Genomic DNA, 18,278 nt, shown 5'->3' on the forward strand with positions numbered 1-18,278 from the left:
TTTATCCACATTGAGTTTTAGGTCATTTTGTGCTTAAAAGGACATACTCTGGTTAATTTTCTTTAACATGGAAAAATTTGGTCAGTCAGAATACATTTGTTAAGCACCTACTATGTGCCAGTCACTGCTTAAGATCACTGATTTGTTCTTTTAGAATTTAGAATATGTTGGTGACAGTGGAAGAGGCCACCACACTGATTGATTACAACTTGAAAATTGGTTTTGTTGTTTTAAAAATGTAGGTCTATTTTGGGAAATGATATTTATGGTAAAGCAGAAATATAAAAGACATTAAATATATTAATTTTAATAAAGAAACCTCAACCCTTCAAAATACATTTTCTTCCTTATCAGTATGTCCCAGTTCACTTTAAAATCATTCAATGTACTGAAAACAAAATACTCTTGACATTTTTTCCTGAAATATACTTCTCTAAGTATAACACTAGAGTATCAATAAAGCCATTGCCTTTTTTTCTATTTCAATTTTTTCACTAAACAAAAATATATTTTCTCACCCTCTTACTTCCTTCCCCTCCCACCGTTGAGGAGGAAAGAGAACAAGAAAAACAAAAACAAAAACAAAAACAAAGCACCTTGTAACAAATATGCATAGTCAAGCAAAACAAATTCATGCATCGATCATGTCCACGAAATAAATTTACCAGTTTTCACCCTAAGTCCATTACTTCTCTGACAGAGATGGAAAATTTGATTCATCCTTGGTCCACTGGAGTCCTTGATACTACCTTGATCAGAATTTTTAACTGAAAGACTTAGAACTCTGATCAATTCAGTGACTAACCTCAATTCCAGAGGACTTGTGATGAAGCACAGAACCAGCTTCCAGATGGAAAGGTGATGGACCCAGAGTACGTATTAAGCCATATTTATTTTTTTGGAGGGGGAAGGGGGAGAAATTTGGATAATAAGGGAATTTGTTTTGCTTGATTCTACATGTCTGTAATTTGTTTTGTTTTTCTTGCTTTCTCACAATGCAGGGGAGGGGAAGGTGGGAGAGAGAAAATTCAGAGCTGAAAATTTTTTAAAAATCTATTGTCTTAAGAGTTAGAACTATACTGGAATTATTGACAAATGGCAGATACTCTCCAAAGGGAACCATGAGACACCCTCCCCAAGTGATATTCCAGTAAATTCACGTACCCCACTGCTTTTCTGTACCCACTGAACTCCAAAACAAGTATATACAAGACTGTAACCAAAAAGAGAAGGATCATTTTTGGCAATGAAGAGACACGGAGAAATATTGCCAGTGTCAAAGTCCCCACAATGCAGGAAAGGAATGCGTGATGGGCTGTGTCACAGGGCAGGACATTCCTTGTCTTATTCATTCCTCCAGAAGAAATAATCACTAAGGATTTGCTGGAATTAGTGTTCCATGACCAAGGCATGCAGCCCACCTGAGAGAGTAGGAAGAAAGGTGTATAGAAAAGAAAACCTTGTAAAGTAATAATCCATTTTGAACACACACTACCAAACACAGCCCCAGTAGCTTATCTGTTAAAATATTTTAAGTTTAGAATAGGCATCTAGCTGTAATTGATCATTTACAAAGCTCACTTTTCGTATGGTTATAATGAGTTTTACATATATTATCTCATTTGATCCTTAAAATAATGATGTAAGCTTGTATATCATCTGTATTTTACAGATGAGACAGGAAAAAAATAATAACTCATAATTTTCTAGAGCTTAAAGATTAACAAAGGACTCTTCTTTCAATAACCAGGTGAGACAATAGGGCAAATATCATTATTCTTATGATCTGATCCTGATCTCACAAATCAGGAAAATGAGGCTCAGGTAGATTGATTTTCTCAATGTTTCATAGTTAGCAAATTTTTCGTAGAGTATATCCCTCTCTATTGTCCCCAACCCAACACATACCCCAACATACATATAGAAACAAGGATTGGTACCAGATACCCTTTCCACTCAGTGAAATCTTTGCTACTTCTGGGACATACTTATACTATAACATTCTATCGGCTAACTTTCTGTTCTTTCTACATGAAAGCCATGGTGGCAATTAGCTCTCATTCCTCATCTTTCCTCCAGAGGCAAAATAGGGCAGAATCTACTGCTTCTGTCTTACCTTGTTTATTGTAAAACTCACAGAGGTGATATTGGAGAAGATTCACTACAAACCAAGATTCATTTTGTTTTGTTTCTTTATAAGGGGTTATCGAGAAAAATGAAAAAGGATCAAATTGGTTAGACTCTGCTATGCTAAATCATGAGGTAGGAGTTTACAAAGTTGGACAAAGTTGAATAATCTAGACTATTATGTGTGCGTGCATGTATGTGTATGTATAGATGCATACATATGTATATATTGATCTTCAAATGAAATAACTAAGTCCAGATTATTTGAACATATTTTAAGGCATCATTTCAATGAAATTCTAAGATATCTTCACTCCATCCACAAAACAAGCATTCAAAGACAGTTATTTAGGTACACATCAAATACTCAATGCTTGCTGAATTGAATTTAGTTTACTCAGATATTTCATCTCCCCAACACAGTGTTTTCCCCTTTCAGATTACTTTCCATCTACTCTGTATATGTCTTATATGTATCTATCTTTTTACAGCTATGTTTTCTTCCCTACTAGAATATAAGTTCCTTGAGGACAGGGAATAGCTTTTATCTTTCTTTGCATAACCAATGCTTAGCATAGTACCTGAACCATAGTAACATTTAATAAATTCATGTTGGCTGGCCAACACTCTAACTGTAATATTGGGGATGATTAATTTCCCCAACTCTTCTATCAAATAATTTTGCCTCAGCTCCACCCCTTATATTTCTTATGGGCCTTTCTCAGACAGTAGCTCAATCAATGTTGACCAATGACTGAAATTGAAATTAATTACATAATTTTAAAAGAAAAGGGCTAACATGTTATCATTTGAGTGGAAGATCCCAGAAACTAAAGGAGTCTTAAGAAAGGATATCTAGGGGGCAGCTAGGTGGTACAATGGATAGAGCACTGGCCCTGGAGCCAGGAGGACCTAAGTCAAAACTCGGCCTCAGACACATAACACTTACTAGCTGTGTGACTTGGGGCAAGTCACTTAACCCCAATTGCCTCACAAAAAAGAAAAAAGAATGAATATTTAGCAGAAAAAAATTCCATTTCAATAATAAGGTTTTTCTCTTTTTTCATTTTTACCCCCAGCTCTTTCTTTAAATATGTGTATGTATATGTTATATATGTATGTGTATATAATATTATGCATATATTTGTACATAATATTATACATTACTATGTATGTATGTAGGTGTATATAATATTATACATATATGTGTGTATAATATTACATATTACTGTTCTCTATGACTGGGGCCTTAACCAGGAATTCTGGGACCTGGGCACAAACTCAGTTTGAGGAAAATGTAGTACACAGAGGATTTTTCCTCCTAGTCAAGTGCTGTTATACCTAGAGAGAGGATTGCCAGTGTCCTGAATATTCTGGCCCCAGCCCCTGAAACATGGCCAACCCCTTAGGAAGATACTGGTTTAGGGTGCAGTTGTGTGGGGATGGTTCTTTCCAGGACAGGGGTAGAAATCTGAGACACAACGCCTGACAGCAAATGACCCTGAGGCATGGGGTGTGAGACCTCCATGGGAAAGAAGTAAATTTCCCAAATCAATATTAGAGCCCTGTGGTGAATGCTGGTCACCTCACCCTCATTACTGATCCATCCATAACCCTGCTGTCCCATGGGCCAACAAGGATGGAAATAGTGTCACTGAGGCCATGCCAATATAATGCAAAAATAATGGATTGAAAAAATTTAAATGTAATTAGTTAACTGGTTCTTTTGCTCAAAAAGCCTAAAAAAAATTTTTTTTATAGTGTAGCAATGTAATATAGTTGAAATAACATTGGAAATGGACTCACTAAGGATCTGAGTTTTAATCCTGGCTTGGACATTTACTATGTGACCCCTGGGTAAGTCACTTAATCACTCTGAAACTCTTCCTCATATGTACTACCTTTTTACCTCATGGGGTCATTGTAAGGAAACACTTTGTAGACCTTGAGGTACTATATGAATGCCAATTATTATTCCTTGCAGATTTTTTTCACTTAATTCACTTTTTTGGACTTCTTGAGGATAGTTTTTGTGCCTACTCCATTGATACTCTTTGAGCATATAAAAGTTTAAATCAATTTTTAAAAATATGACTGACATGTTCCCAGCCTCTTTATTTCTTTGCTGTCAAGTTAATCCAATTTTAGAACAAGAAAAATGGGATATGCATAAAGAATGAACTTCAATAATGCTGGTGATAAGGGACCAAGTATGATACCTACCATGTAGGTTTTCTGTATTATAATAAGTCCTACAGACTTGATATGCACGTCTACGTATGCTTAGGGAGAGGGTCTGACCCACAGTATAACTGAAACTATGCCATTAAAAAAACACTTTGAAGTAGGGATTAAGATTTTATTAAAGCTTTAGCATAAAATGTGATTTTCAGACATCTGCCAGTGAAAGAATCTCAGGTTTTAATTTGCTTTTATTTCTATTATTTACTTACATAGAGGAACTCAAGATATTTGATGGGATTTAAGCAAATTGAAGGTTGTTGTGAGGTAGGTGACAACAAAGAAAATGAACAAAGCATTTTAAAGTTGCAGAATCTGTGGAATGGAAATATGCCTCGCTTACAGACTCAGAGAGAGCAAAGTGAATTTGAAATAAACACTGTGACTTTCACCTAAAATTGTAAGTTTTAGTGATTTTCATTATTCTGGAACTCTACAAAGAATCCAGAGTCTGAAGTTGACTCCACAATAGTCTAGGTAGAGTTCAGTATTTGTGTAGCAGTCTGAGCACACCTGTAATACTGCTAATAAAATTCATGGCCTTGAATAATAAAAACAAAAACAAAAGCCAGTGTTTATACAGCACCTACTGGGTGTCAGGCATTGTGCTAAGTGTTTTACAAATATTATCTTATTTGAGCCTCACAATAACCCTGGGAGGAAGGTGTACTATTGTCTCTAATTTATAGTTGAGGAAACAAAAACATGGAGAGGTTAAATGACTTGCATAGTGCAACACAGCTAGTAAATATATGAGGTCAGATTAGAACTTGTCTTTCTGATTGTGCAGTTTACATCACTGTGGAGGAGTAATATTATTTTGACAGAACTGTGAAGATGTTTCAATGGCAAAATATTAATTGCATATAGACGAGCTAAAAGAGACCACCAAGATTCCCTACTTCCTCATTCTTCAGATGAGGAAACTGAGTCTCAAAGGCATTGGATGATATGCCCATGGTCATAAAACTAGTTAGTGGCAGAGCCAGGATTAGGACTCAGACTTCTGACTGTACAGTGCCTTTTTTTTTTTTTAACTATACAACAGTTGCTTCTAATTATCAAAATTTGGTCATGCACATCCTTTGGGATTCTTTAGAAAGAATTAAAATTATGTCCTAAGAAGTGATGCCTAAAAGCCAGCAAACATACAACCACATCATCTAATGGTACAAAGACGTGGCTCCTCATACCACACTTAGGTGGTACAGTGGATAGAACACTGACCTTGGTATCAGGAAGAGCTGAATTCAAAATCAACTTTAGACTCTTACTAGTTGTTTGATCCAGGAAATTCATTAACCTCTGCTTGCTTCAGTTTCCTCAACTGTGAAATGGGGATTATAATATCACTTACCTCCCAGCTCAAATGAGATAATGTGCATAAAGAATTTAGTACAGGGTTATTGTGGGGATCTGGTACACAGTAGACACTTAACAGATGCTTATTTTCTTCCTCTTTTCCCCTTCCCTGTATGCATATGCAGCTTTGATTGGCTTCAAGAGTTAGGGTTAGAGCTGCATTTGTGTTTTAAACACACACATACACTTGTACACACACATACACACACACACACACACACGCACATACACACACACAAAATCCTCAATATAAAAAGAAGAAAGTGAAATTCCTGCCAACATTCTATTTACCCCTAGAATTAAAATGTGGAGAATATTCTTCCCATCTTCCTACTCATTGATATGTCACGATGTAATGGAGTGATGATGATGATAACAATAATGGTAGCTAACCTCTACCTCATAGGGTTGTTATAAACCTTGAAGTGCTATATAAAGCTATTATCCCTTTTTTACAGATGAAGAAACTGAGGTTAAGAGGTTATGACTTGCCCAGTCATGCTGCTAGTACACATCTGAGGTAAGATTTGAACTCAGATTTTCTGACTCCCAGTCCATACACAAAACCTACCCATCTGGCTTGTTTTCACTGATATTTCAGACTGTGGAAATGCCTTCTAAACCATTATGTATTAACATATGTTGAGGATATTTTAGCCGTGAGTGCATTTTTATTGTAACTCTTGGAAAGTTGGTCATCTACGGATGATTTTGATGGCAAGTCTTCATGAAGATATTCCGTTGACCAGGGCTGTTCCTTTCCTTAGTTTTGCTGAATTTAGAGTTTACAGCTAGTACATGCACATTAGAGGAAGATTTGTTGTTGTTGCTCAGTCATTTCAGTCACATCCTCCTTTTTGTGACACCATTAGGGTTTTTGGTCAAAGATATTAAAGTGGCTTGCCATTTCCTTCTCTAACTCATTTTACAGATGAGGAATTGAAGCAAACAGGGTTAAGTGACTTGCCCAGGGTCACACATCTAGTAAGTGTCTGAGCCTAGATTTGAATCATGAAATGAGTCTTCTTGATTCCAAGCATAGTGCTTTGAAAGATGCACGCTCCTAAAAATATTCTGGAAACGGATGTAGGCCTACATAGGTAGATCCAAATGTACAGTACTGTTTAGGGAGTCAAAAGGCAGAAATTACAATTTGTTGTTTATTAAGGAGTCAAAATATGTTTAAGAAAATAAGACCTTGGGGGCAGCTAGGTGGTACAGTGGATAGAGCACCAACCCTGAAATCAGGAGGACCTGAGTTCAAATCCAGCCTCAGACCAAACACTTGACACTTACTAGCTGTGTGACCCTGGGCAAGTCACTTAACCCCAATTGCCTGAAAAAAAAAATAAGACCTTAAGAGTATGCATCTTTCCATCTGTTAAAACTCTATGTTCAACTTTAAAATTGGGCTCTATAGTGGTTTGACTAGAAGCTACTAGACTTGAAGAGTTAGTGAAAATGTGCAATTCTATTTATAACAATATTGCTGAAATTCTGTCTTTGCATTAGAAAGTCAAATACTCACCACACATCCTTGAGCCACAGAGTAAAGTAAAATTACGATGAAAACACATAAAACAGTACGAATTTGAATTGTCAGGCACCCTGGAAAACACTGAAGAAACAAAAATATTGTTACTCTTGACAAACATTATTTTAATCACATTTTAAAATATATTAAAAACACATAGAAGGAAACCAGCATTTCACATCTTTCTACCTAGTCTCCTCCATTATGTAACTTCCAACTTTCTGAGTTCTTCTATCCCCTGTTTCCAAGGACATACATTTGAAAACAACAGTGTGGTACCTTGGAAAGAACAACCACGGAGATGAAGGAGCAGCATTCAAATCCTAGGCCATTCATGTTCTACCTGTGTGACCTTGGGGAGTATGTTTCATTGATATTTTTTGTCTTTGCATTTTGTCTTTATCATTCCTCCCTGTACCTCCATTCCCTCTTTCTTGTGACAAGAAAACAATTAAGCAAATACATTTGTTGCAAAAAAGAACTTGTTAGATAATATCTGCAATACCCTGTATTAGTAGCCCCTGCCTTTCTTCTGTAACAATACTCTTTTCCAGGATATTTATCATTTGTCTTTTAAACTCAAAACTCAACTTCCTTTCAGGGATCTTTTTATTTACACTGTTGTTATTGTGCATATTGTTCTCTTGGTCCTGCTTATTTTCCTTTGCATCAGATCATATACATCTTCTAATGATTCCCTATCATTTCTTGTGGCAAAATAAGTCCATTATATTGTAACCAGAAGCTCAAAGCCCATTTGCATAGGTCTCTCCTCATTGGTGGAGGCTGATAACTCAATGATGTGCAACTGTGTGAGGGATAGAGTTGACAAGAGCTGGTTTCTGACTTCCAGTTTAGAGAGAAAAGAAACATAGTACTAGATTCTCTTCAGGGAGAAGTCTCTGAGGGGAGAAAAAGGCTCTGGAAAGAAGCCAACATCTCTAGGAGCTGGCACTTCAATCGTGTCTCTGTCACCAGTTGTGAGCAAATGAATTTACCCAATGTAGAGGTATGGTTATGAAGGCTGGAAGCCAGGAACAAGGCTAGGGAGGAAATGAAGGCCATCTTGGTCTCCTCCATAAAATGGTGGCCCCAAGAAGAACACCACAATGGGAGAAAGAGATGGGTCTTACAGAGGAATATTCCAGGTTGGAAGGCACAGGAAGGGTTGTATATTCTAGACTGCTCAGGGAAGCTCCAGGTTGATACAGAGGCAGAAGCATATTTGTTTTGTTTTGTTTTAACCATTCCCTATGTGTGACAGCTTTATATACAATTCTTTATTCCCTATGCTATGAATATTTTGTTAGATTGTTGTTCAGTCATTCAGTCATGTCTGACTCTTCATGACCCTGTGGACCATAGCATGCCAGGCAAATACTGTCTATGGAGTTTTCTTGGCAAAGATACTGGAATAGTTTGTATTTACTACTCCAGTGGATCACCTTTTTTATTTCTTTTTTTATTAATTTATTTTGATTTATCAATAATCACTTCCATATGCTTTTGAGTTTAAAATTTTTCTCCTCCTTCTTCCCCACCACCCTCCCCAATATGGCACACAATCTGATATAGGCTATACATTTACATTCATATTAAACATATTTTTACATTAGGCATGTTGTAAGTAAAAAATTAAAACCACTAGGAGGAACCATCAGAAAGAGGAAATAAAACTCAACAGAAGAGAAAAAAAAAATAGCAATTCGACTTCCATAGTTCTTCCCTTGCATGTGGATAGCATTTTCCATCACAAAGCTTCTGGAGATGTTGTAGATCCTTGCATTGACAGGAAGGGTTAAGTTTATCAATATTAGTCGTCACATAACGTGGTTGTTATTGTGTACAATGTTCTCTTGGTTCTGTTCACTTCACTCAGCATCAGACCATACAAGTCTTTCCAGATTTTTCTGAAATCAGCCTCTTCATCATTTCTTATAGCACAATAGTATTCCATCACATTCATATACCACAACCTGCTCAGACATTCCCCAATTGATGGGCATCCTCTCAATTTCCAATTCTTTGCCACCACAAAAAGAGCTGCTGTGAATATTTTTGTATATATGGGTCCTTTTCCCATTTGTGTGATCTCTTTGGGATATAGCCCTAGAAGTGCTATTGCTGGGTCAAAGGGTATGCACATTTTTATAGCCCTTTGGGCAGAGTTCCAAATTGCTCTCCAAAATGGTTGGATCATTTCACAACTCCACCAACAATGCATTAGTGTTCCAATTTTTCCACATCTCCGACATTTATCATTTTCCTGTTTTGTCATGTTGGCCATTCTGATAGGTGTAATGTGGTACCTCAGAGTTGTTTTGATTTGTGTTTCTCTAATCAATAGTGATTTAGAGCATTTTTTCATGTGACTAGAGATGGCTTTAATTTCTTCATCTGAGAACTGTCTGTTCATATCCTTTGACCATTTATCAATTGGGGAACAGCTTGGATTCTTATAAATTTGACTTAATTCTCTATATATTTTAGGAATGAGGCCCTTATCAGAGAAACTGGTTGTAAAAATTCTTTCCCAATTTTCTACCTTTCTTCTAATCTTAGTTGCATTGGCTTTGTTTATACAAAAGCTTTTCAATTTAATGTAATCAAAATTATCTCTTTTGCTTTTCGTAATGTTCTCTATCTTCTGTTTGGTTATGAATTCTTCTGTTCTCCATAGATCTGACAGGGAAACTATTCCTTGCTCTCCCAGTTTGCTTATAGTATCAGCCTTTATATCTAAATCATGTACCCATTTTGACTTTATTTTGGTATATGTTGTGAGATTTTGGTCTAGGCCTAGTTTCTGCCATATTCTTTTCCAGTTTTCACAGTAGTTTTTGTCACAGAGTAGGTTTTTGTCCCAGAAGCTGGGGTCTTTGGGTTTATCAAATAACAGATTACGATAGTCATTGACTACTGTGTCTTGCATATTTAACCTATTCCACTGATCCACCACTCTATTTCTTAGCCAATACCAACCAGTTTTGATGATTGCTGCTTTATAACACAATTTAAGATCTGGAATGACTAGTCCACCTTCCCCTGCATTTCTTTTCATTAGTTCTCTTGATATTCTGGACCTTTTGTTCTTCCAAATGAATCTTCTTATTATTTTTTCTAACTCTATAAAATAATTTTTTGGTAGTTTGATTGGTATGTCACTGAATAAGTAAATTAGCTTAGGTAGAATTGTCATTTTTATTGTATTAGCTCAGCCTACCCATGAGCAACTGATGTTTTTCCAATTATTTAGATCTGACTTTATTTGCGTGAAAAGTGTTTTGTAATTGTGTTCATAGAGTTCCTGGGTTAGTTTCGGGAGGTAGACTTCTAAATATTTTATAACGTCTACAGTAAGTTTAAATGGAATTTCTCTTTCTATCTCTTGCTGTTGGGCTTTGTTGGTAATATATAGAAATGCCGATGATTTATGTGGGTTTATTTTATAGCCTGCAACTTTGCTAAAGTTGTTTATTATTTCAAGTGGTTTTTTACTTGATTCTCTGGGATTCTCTAAGTATAACATCATGTCATCTGCAAAGAGTGATAGCTTTGTTTCTTCTTTGCCTATTCTAATACCTTCAATGATTTTTTCTTCTCTTATTGCTAAGGCTAACATTTCCAATACGATATTGAATAAGAGTGGTGATAATGGACATCCTTGTTTCACCCCCAATCTTATTAGAAATGCTTCTAGCTTGTCCCCATTACATATTATGCTTGCTGAAGGTTTTAGACAGATGCTATTTATTATTTTAAGGAAGACTCCTTTTATACCTGTGCTTTCTAGTGTTTTTAATAGGAATGGGTGTTGTATTTTGTCAAAAGCTTTTTCTGCATCTATTGAGATGATCATGTGGTTTCTGTTAGTTTTGGTGTTGAAATGATGAATTATGCTGATAGTTTTCCTTATATTGAACCAGCTCTGCATTCCTGGTATAAATCCTCCCTGGTCATAGTGTATTATTCTTGTGATAAGTTGCTGTAATCTATTTCCTAATATTTTGTTTAAAATTTTTGCATCTATATTCATTACAGAAATTGGTCTATAATTTTCTTTCTCTGTCTTGATTCTTCCTGGTTTAGGTATCAGCACCATATTTGTATCATAAAAAGAATTGGTAAGATTCCTTCTTCACCTATTTTACCAGATAGTCTATATAGTATTGGAATTAATTGTTCTTTAAATGTTTGATAGAATTCACATGTAAATCTCTCTTCCTGGGGCCGCTTGCAGTACTGCCTCCCTTAGTTCTGCTGAGGCACTGGGAGACTCCTTTGCTGTAGAATGCCGGGGCACCTGGTGTTTTTCTGAGCTGGTTTCCACTGGTTCCCCCGCCCTCACTGCAGCACTCAGAAGTCCAGCTGTTGATGTTTGCCTACTCCATCACCTGGGCTTCGGGATCTCCTTCTAGTTGGCAGTTGGAGCCTGTAGGGTTCTGACAGCTTACCTGGTGTTGGACTGGAATCAACAATGCTGGAACTTTCGGGCAACTCTAGGTGCTTTCTTCAGCTCCTTTCAGATGAATGCTGCAGGGTGCTTATCCACCTGGGGCCCCTTGTAGTGCTGCTTCCCTTATTTTTGCTGAGGCACTGGGAGACCCATTTGCTGTGGAATGCCGAGGCACTAGAATCTCCTCCTGGTGTGCTAAAGTGGGTCTTTCCACTAGCTGGCTGGGTGATTCCCGGTTCCCTATTGCTCCACTTCCCCCAGGGTAAGAGGGGCCTTTCCCGTTAATCCCTCTAGCTACCTGGGCTACTGCACTGCTGCACCCTGTCTTTCTTCTGGTTCAGTTATTCCAGGGTTTTTTCTGGGGTGATATTTTCTGGGTTTTCAGAGGTTGATAGGGGAGGGTGAGAGCAACTACCTTTTTACTCCGCCATCTTGGCTCCCAGAAGTGGAAGCTGACAAGACTGAATCATGTCTGACTCTTCATGACCCTGTGGACCATAGAGTGTCAGGCAAATACTGTCTATGGGGTTTTCTTGGCAAAGATACTGGAATAGTTTGCTATTTCCTACTCCAGTGGATTGCCTTTTGTTATGTTGGTCCTTTATTTTTGTCTTTGATTTCCTTGGCCAACTCTATCATTTTACCAATGAGGAAACTTAGTTTCAGAAAAGTGGTGTGACTTGGCCATATCATATAGATGGGCATCATCAGAGGCGAGATTCAACCCAATTTCTTCATCTCTAAATATAATTTTTTTTCACTACAAGGCAGGGGGTTTTGATGCAGAAATCAAAAGTTGCTTTTGTCTCTTATCTAGGGCAAGGGAAAACAGATCCCAATCAGCAACAGAAGCTTTAGAATTCTTAACCAGACATCTTGTAGACTTGTTTTTTAAAGCATCTTTCAAAAATTGTATTTCAGTATAATTGGTTTCCTTTATAATCCTATTTCATATTATGTACTCTAAAATAATGTTTTGAGAAGAGGTCCACAGACTTCACCAGACTGCCAAATCTCTGTCTCTCTGTGTGTCTCTCTCTCTCTCTCTCTCACACACACACACACACACACACACACACACACACACACACAAACACAAACAGGATTTAAGAACATTTGCTTTATATAAAAAAATCCAAGGATGAATACTGAGGAGAAAGAAATTAGAGTAACACAAATTATCAAATGCTGATATTTTTTAATATATGTGCCTACTCAACTAAAACTCTGCTTTTTATGTGTGTCTTTCAACCTTCTGCTTTTTATATGTGCCTTTCAACCTACAGAAACTAGAGTTTAGAACTGAGGGGAGAAAAATTATCATCTTTTGGGAGTTAAAAAGAGTGTCTACTTGAAAAATAATCCAAAAGCACATTTAGAATATTATTTTTGCTCCTGTATTTTAAAACTCAATTGCTTTTTTTTTCCCTCTTGGTGAAAATTAATGATTCTTTGGGGGGAGTCATGGGGAGGGACATACTGAGAAACACAAGTGATATAAAAACAAAAGATATTAATTTTTAAAACATTAAAATTACTTTAGTTAATGCTTTCAAACTGTCCCTTTTTTGTTTTTGATCAAGCTCCAGTTCCTTACATTTCAAATCAAACATTAGTCGTTTTCTTTTAAAGTGAATACTAATCATTTCTCAGGAATTTCTGAAGCTTTGTCTTTTGTAAAATCATATAAAATTGCTGTGCTTTCCTCTTAGGTTTATTCTGCATAGCTAAAGTCATCAGAAGCCAGTTTAACTTTTTATCTTTATGAGGTCTACTTTGAAATATGTTGACTCCAGGGCCAATGGCCTGGTTATCAGGCTACAGATCTTGTTGGTAAAGAGTTGTATTTCTAAAAATACTCATATGAAAGATCCATCTATATAGTTAAGCACAACAGAAAGAGAATCTTAGAAAAAAGAATGATGCCTCTATAACATTAATTATTAAGAACCTATTATACAGTACATGGCCCAAAGTGCTAAACTCAATGACAGGTCTTGAAATAATCTAATTTGGCTGAAACATGGTAGACGCATAAAGGAACAGTGAGACATTTGGATATAGTTGAAAAGACATTGGACAGCCATTACAAGTTTTGGACAGCGAAGTGATGTTATCAGAGTTGTGCTTTAGCAAGATTAATGTGACATCTATATGTAGTATGGACTGGAAGGAGGAAAGACTAGAGCTAGAAGATCAGTTAGAAGGCTATTACAACAGTTTAGGAGAAAGACATTGGAGAGCTGAAATAGGGAAATGGCAATAGGAATGGAAAAGAGGAAGCAATGCTGCTATGAGAATCAAGAAATATTGAGGAGGGAGAATCTATAGGATTTGGTGACTGAATAGAATTGAAGCAAAGGACAGGGAAGAGTTAAAAAATTATGGCTGTTCAGAGCTGCGATGACTGGAGTAAAGTTGGTAAGCCTAACAGAAATAGGCTATTCAGAAGGAATATCTGCTTTTGGGGAAAAGATGAATTCACTTTTGGACATGCTGAGTTTGAGGCACAATGCTGTTTTCAGGTGGAGAAGACAAATAGACAGGTGTAAATGTTGGCCTAGAGCTTGGGAGAGATGAAAGCAGGCTTTTTGACACAATCCTGTTGAACCTTTTACCAAGATCTTGTTTGCAGTCCGAGGGAAACTGGGTACATGGGGAGGGATATCATTGAAGCCCAAGTGTGGTTTAGTTGATGAATAAAATCTCCATATACAGTTTTGTAATTTTTAACCCCTTAGTTAACCCATAAAATTCCTTTTGAGAAATTCCAACCTTGTTTCAGAACTAAGGAGATGGGGGCAGCTAGGTGGTGCAGTGGATAGAGTGTTGGGCCTAGAGTTAAGAAGACTCATCTTTGCCAGTTCAAATCAGGCCTCAGACACTTATTAGCTGTGTGACCCTAGGCAAGTCACTTAACCCTATTTGCCTCAGTTTCTTCATCTGTAAAATGAGCTGGAGAAGGAAATGACAAACCATTCCACTGTCTGTGCCAAGAAAATCTGAAATGGGGTCATGAAGAGTCTGGTATAACTAAAAAATTACCATACAAGATCAGGAGTAATTGTTGATGTCTTCTCCCTCACGATGACTTTGAATCCACAATTGGGATGATATGGTATTGACAAACTCCCTTGATGTGATGAGGCAGGATATTTTGTATTTCTTGTTTGTAAAGACAGGAACCTAGCAAATGCTTGATGAATAATTTATGATTCATTGATCAACATATTCCCCTAGAATATACTGGGCCACAGAGTCATTAAGAGTTTTTTTTTTCTTCTTAAAAACCCTAGTTTCAGTAAAAATCTTCAACAAATACATGCTTTTTATAGTTTTAATGCTTATGCCTTCTAAAAAATATTCCTAGGCTAAGAAACAACATGAAAATGGAACTAGCTATCTTTGTTCTCAAGAAACAGGCAAGCTAGGCAATGTAACAGTCTGGAGCATTAGACTTGGAGTCATGTAGACCTGAGTTCAAATTCTGCCTCAGATATTTACTAGCTGTGTGACCCAGAGTAGTTTCCTCATCTATGACATGGGATCATAATAGTACTTATTTTACAATGTTGCCATGAAAATCAAAAGAGATAATATATGAAAAGTGCTTTGCAACCTTTAAAGGGCTTTATAAGTGCTTATTATTGTTGTTATTATTATTATTATTATCATTATTATTACTAAAGTTCATAGGGTTTAAAAGAAGAAAAGCTCTTAGAGACAGTCTGGTTCAGCCTTTTTTTTTTTTAATGATTGAGGCAACTGAGGCCCAAGAAAGATAAGTGACTTCTTGCTCTAATTCACAGTAAGTAGCAGAGCTGAAATCTGAACCCAGAGGCTTTGATTATGTAGATCACTCTTTTCACTATCTCATGAAATATAATATGAAGTTGTTATTGTTATTTTTAATGACTGATTGCCTATTTGGATCTGTTTGTATAACACATATAATACTAAGACATTCTTCGTTATAAAAGGAAGCAAAGGATGCTGCTGTGGAGAAAAGGGACAGCTTTCTCTAGTATGTACAAAAGGAAAATCCCCCAGGAACATGACCCACAATTACCTAAACATTGACACAGCAGGTTGCTGGGAACATGCTTCTAAGCATATTCTCAACAAAGACAGAAATGACACTACCACTATTCTTAAAAGTTTCTGAAATAATGGCATGTCAGCATCTCAGAGCTGGAAACGGAGAGGAAATGGCATTTAAAATGTGCTGGAAGCCATAAGAAGATGATGTCAACAGTGTGACAAGCATGATAAAGTATAATTGGGGAAACAGTTTAAATCTTAGAACAAAACACCTACTTTTTATAGAATAAAGGCTATTGCACAGTGCACTAGGAGGAGAATAGTGGAGTAGAGGGTGTATTGCAGAGCAAGGAGGGATCATTCTTTGACAAGGGAATCAATTCCATCATATTTTTACTCTGCACACTCTAAGGGTAATCCCAGGTTCAGTGAAATGTACCTAAGAACATAGCTCCTTTTTGGTTCATGATTCATTTGTGAAACTCATATGGAACAGATTAATTTAATATAAGCAGAGAATGAGACAATCTTGACAAAATTATCTAATTTTCATTGTCCTGTTTTGATTAGGAGAAGGAACGAGATGTCTTCCTGTTGTATCTCCACCATATCTTGGTCATGATGGTCAAGTTGGGAGGTGAGGGGGTTGGACCCGCATGGGTAAGAGCAGAATTGATACAGGCAGATTTTGTAAGTTACAAATATTCCAAGATGCCGACAGAACTTGAAGGTGTGATCTAAGAGATACTGCCAATAATACTTAGTGCTTTACACATAATAGACTTTTAGTAAATATTTGATTTAACCCAACACCCCATCAATGAAGTTGCTATATTTTTCTACTTGTATTCCCAGTGCTTAACACAGTGACCGGCACATAATAAGTGCTTAAGGAATGTTTTTTTTTTTTTCTTTCTTTCATTTGCTTGTTTCTTCATTCATTAGAGAAATGTTAGGAGAGGAGTCAGAGTTGATATAGAAACAGGAGTGGGGAACCTGCAGCCTCAATGCCACATGTAGCCTTCTAGGTCTTTGGGAGAGGCCTTTTGACTGAGTCCAAGTTTTATGGAACAAATCCTTTTATTAAGGGGATTTGTTCTGTGAAGTTGAGATTCAGTCAAAGGGCTGAACTTGAGGACCTAGAAGGTCACATGTGACCTTGAGAACACAGTTTCTCCACCCCTGGGTGGAAAACATGTTAGATTTAAAGGGAAAGGAGCTGGGTTCAAATCCCAGTTCTGCCTGTGTGAATTTGGGGAAATGGTTTATCCTCTCTGGGACTCTGTTTGTTTCCTTACTTATAAAATACAGTACTGGAGGACTTCTGACATCCTATTCAGCTATACATCTCTGTTCAATGTAGATGTTTAAATTGTATATCAATTTAAAGTGGAAGGGAATGGGGTGGGATGGGGGGGTACTGTAGACTAGAAAGGTAAATGTTAATCCCTGAAAAAATTCTACAGCAAATGATAAAACAGATGGCATCTGAACCCTTGGAAAAGAATGAGATGATCTCTATGAGTCTCCTTGAGTTCACAGAGAACAATTCATGGGAAATCTCAACTTTCGTGAAAAGAGCCTGAGGCAACATGGAATTATACAAAATATCAGACCAGAAATCAGGCAGTTCTAGGCTCTGCCCTGCTCTTATCTACCCATGGCATTCTGAGCAAGTTATTTAATCTTATTGATTCTCATTTTCCTTACCTGCAAAATGATAAGACTATACTAAGATTATCTCCATAGGCTTTTCCAACTCTAAAACTTTATGATTTTGTGACTTGGTTCTGGATAAATTTGATTGGGAAATGGCTCAGCAAATATATGTCTGGACAAGCAGTATAGTCCACATGGTTGAAATGACTCCTTAATATCTCTGAAGAGTAAAGTACACAGGGCTCCCATATACCACAGAGTTCTAGTGTCACAATTAGAATATGAAATGGAAGGACCCAGTCAAGTTGGGCTTTCACTTCTGAATAGAACTATAAATATTTGTATGTAGCTATCAAAATGGAGAGGATGACCTCCAGCACATTAAGTGGCTCCTCTGTGAAGAATTACGGAGTAAGAATTGCTCAGGAAAAGAAGAAATGGCTGGGTTTTGATGTGCACTGATGGAGGGAGTGGCCACATGGATGAAATTCCAGATCTATTGGACTAATGGAACACCAAAGACTAGTTGTCCTGAATGTTCCTGGGTTTAAAGGACTTCATAGTCCACTATATTTTAAATGTACTGTCAGGTGACTCAAGAATCCATACAATCTTGACCTCTTGATGCCATATTAAAGCTTTGTTGTTTTAATGGTTCTCTCCCAATGTAAACTGTTTTGGATTGCCTTCAACAAAGTCAGTGGTATGCAGCTATTATCAGGGTTTACTGTTGCTTATTCTAAAGGTATTTCTGTATGAGTGTGTATAATTTATCAAGTGTTCTGAGAATGCTTATCAATCTTCTTCCTTTTGGTGAGAATATATTAATTTTAGGGTTGGAAGGCATATTTTATTAAT

At 36.8% G+C, this 18,278-nt stretch overlaps 1 protein-coding gene across 3 annotated transcripts in view; it reads right to left on the reverse strand.

Moving 5' to 3' along the window:
• ADCY1 (adenylate cyclase 1) overlaps nt 1-18,278 on the reverse strand; it is a 334,238-nt gene that overhangs the window by 43,351 nt on the left and 272,609 nt on the right. For all 3 annotated transcript variants that reach the window (XR_003566882.1, XM_027837234.1, XM_027837233.1), the window contains exons 12-13: nt 7,259-7,348; nt 1,165-1,421 (exon numbers count right to left, since the gene is read on the reverse strand). Coding sequence is in view for 2 of the 3 variants with exons in the window: in XM_027837234.1 (XP_027693035.1) it covers nt 1,165-1,421; nt 7,259-7,348 (347 nt within the window). In the remaining variant the exon portion in view is untranslated. The remainder of the gene's footprint in view (nt 1-1,164; nt 1,422-7,258; nt 7,349-18,278) is intronic.

Source organism: Vombatus ursinus, unplaced genomic scaffold (genome assembly GCF_900497805.2).
Source record: "Vombatus ursinus unplaced genomic scaffold, bare-nosed wombat genome assembly UNPS02014820.1, whole genome shotgun sequence".
NCBI classification, from domain to species: Eukaryota; Metazoa; Chordata; class Mammalia; order Diprotodontia; family Vombatidae; genus Vombatus; species Vombatus ursinus.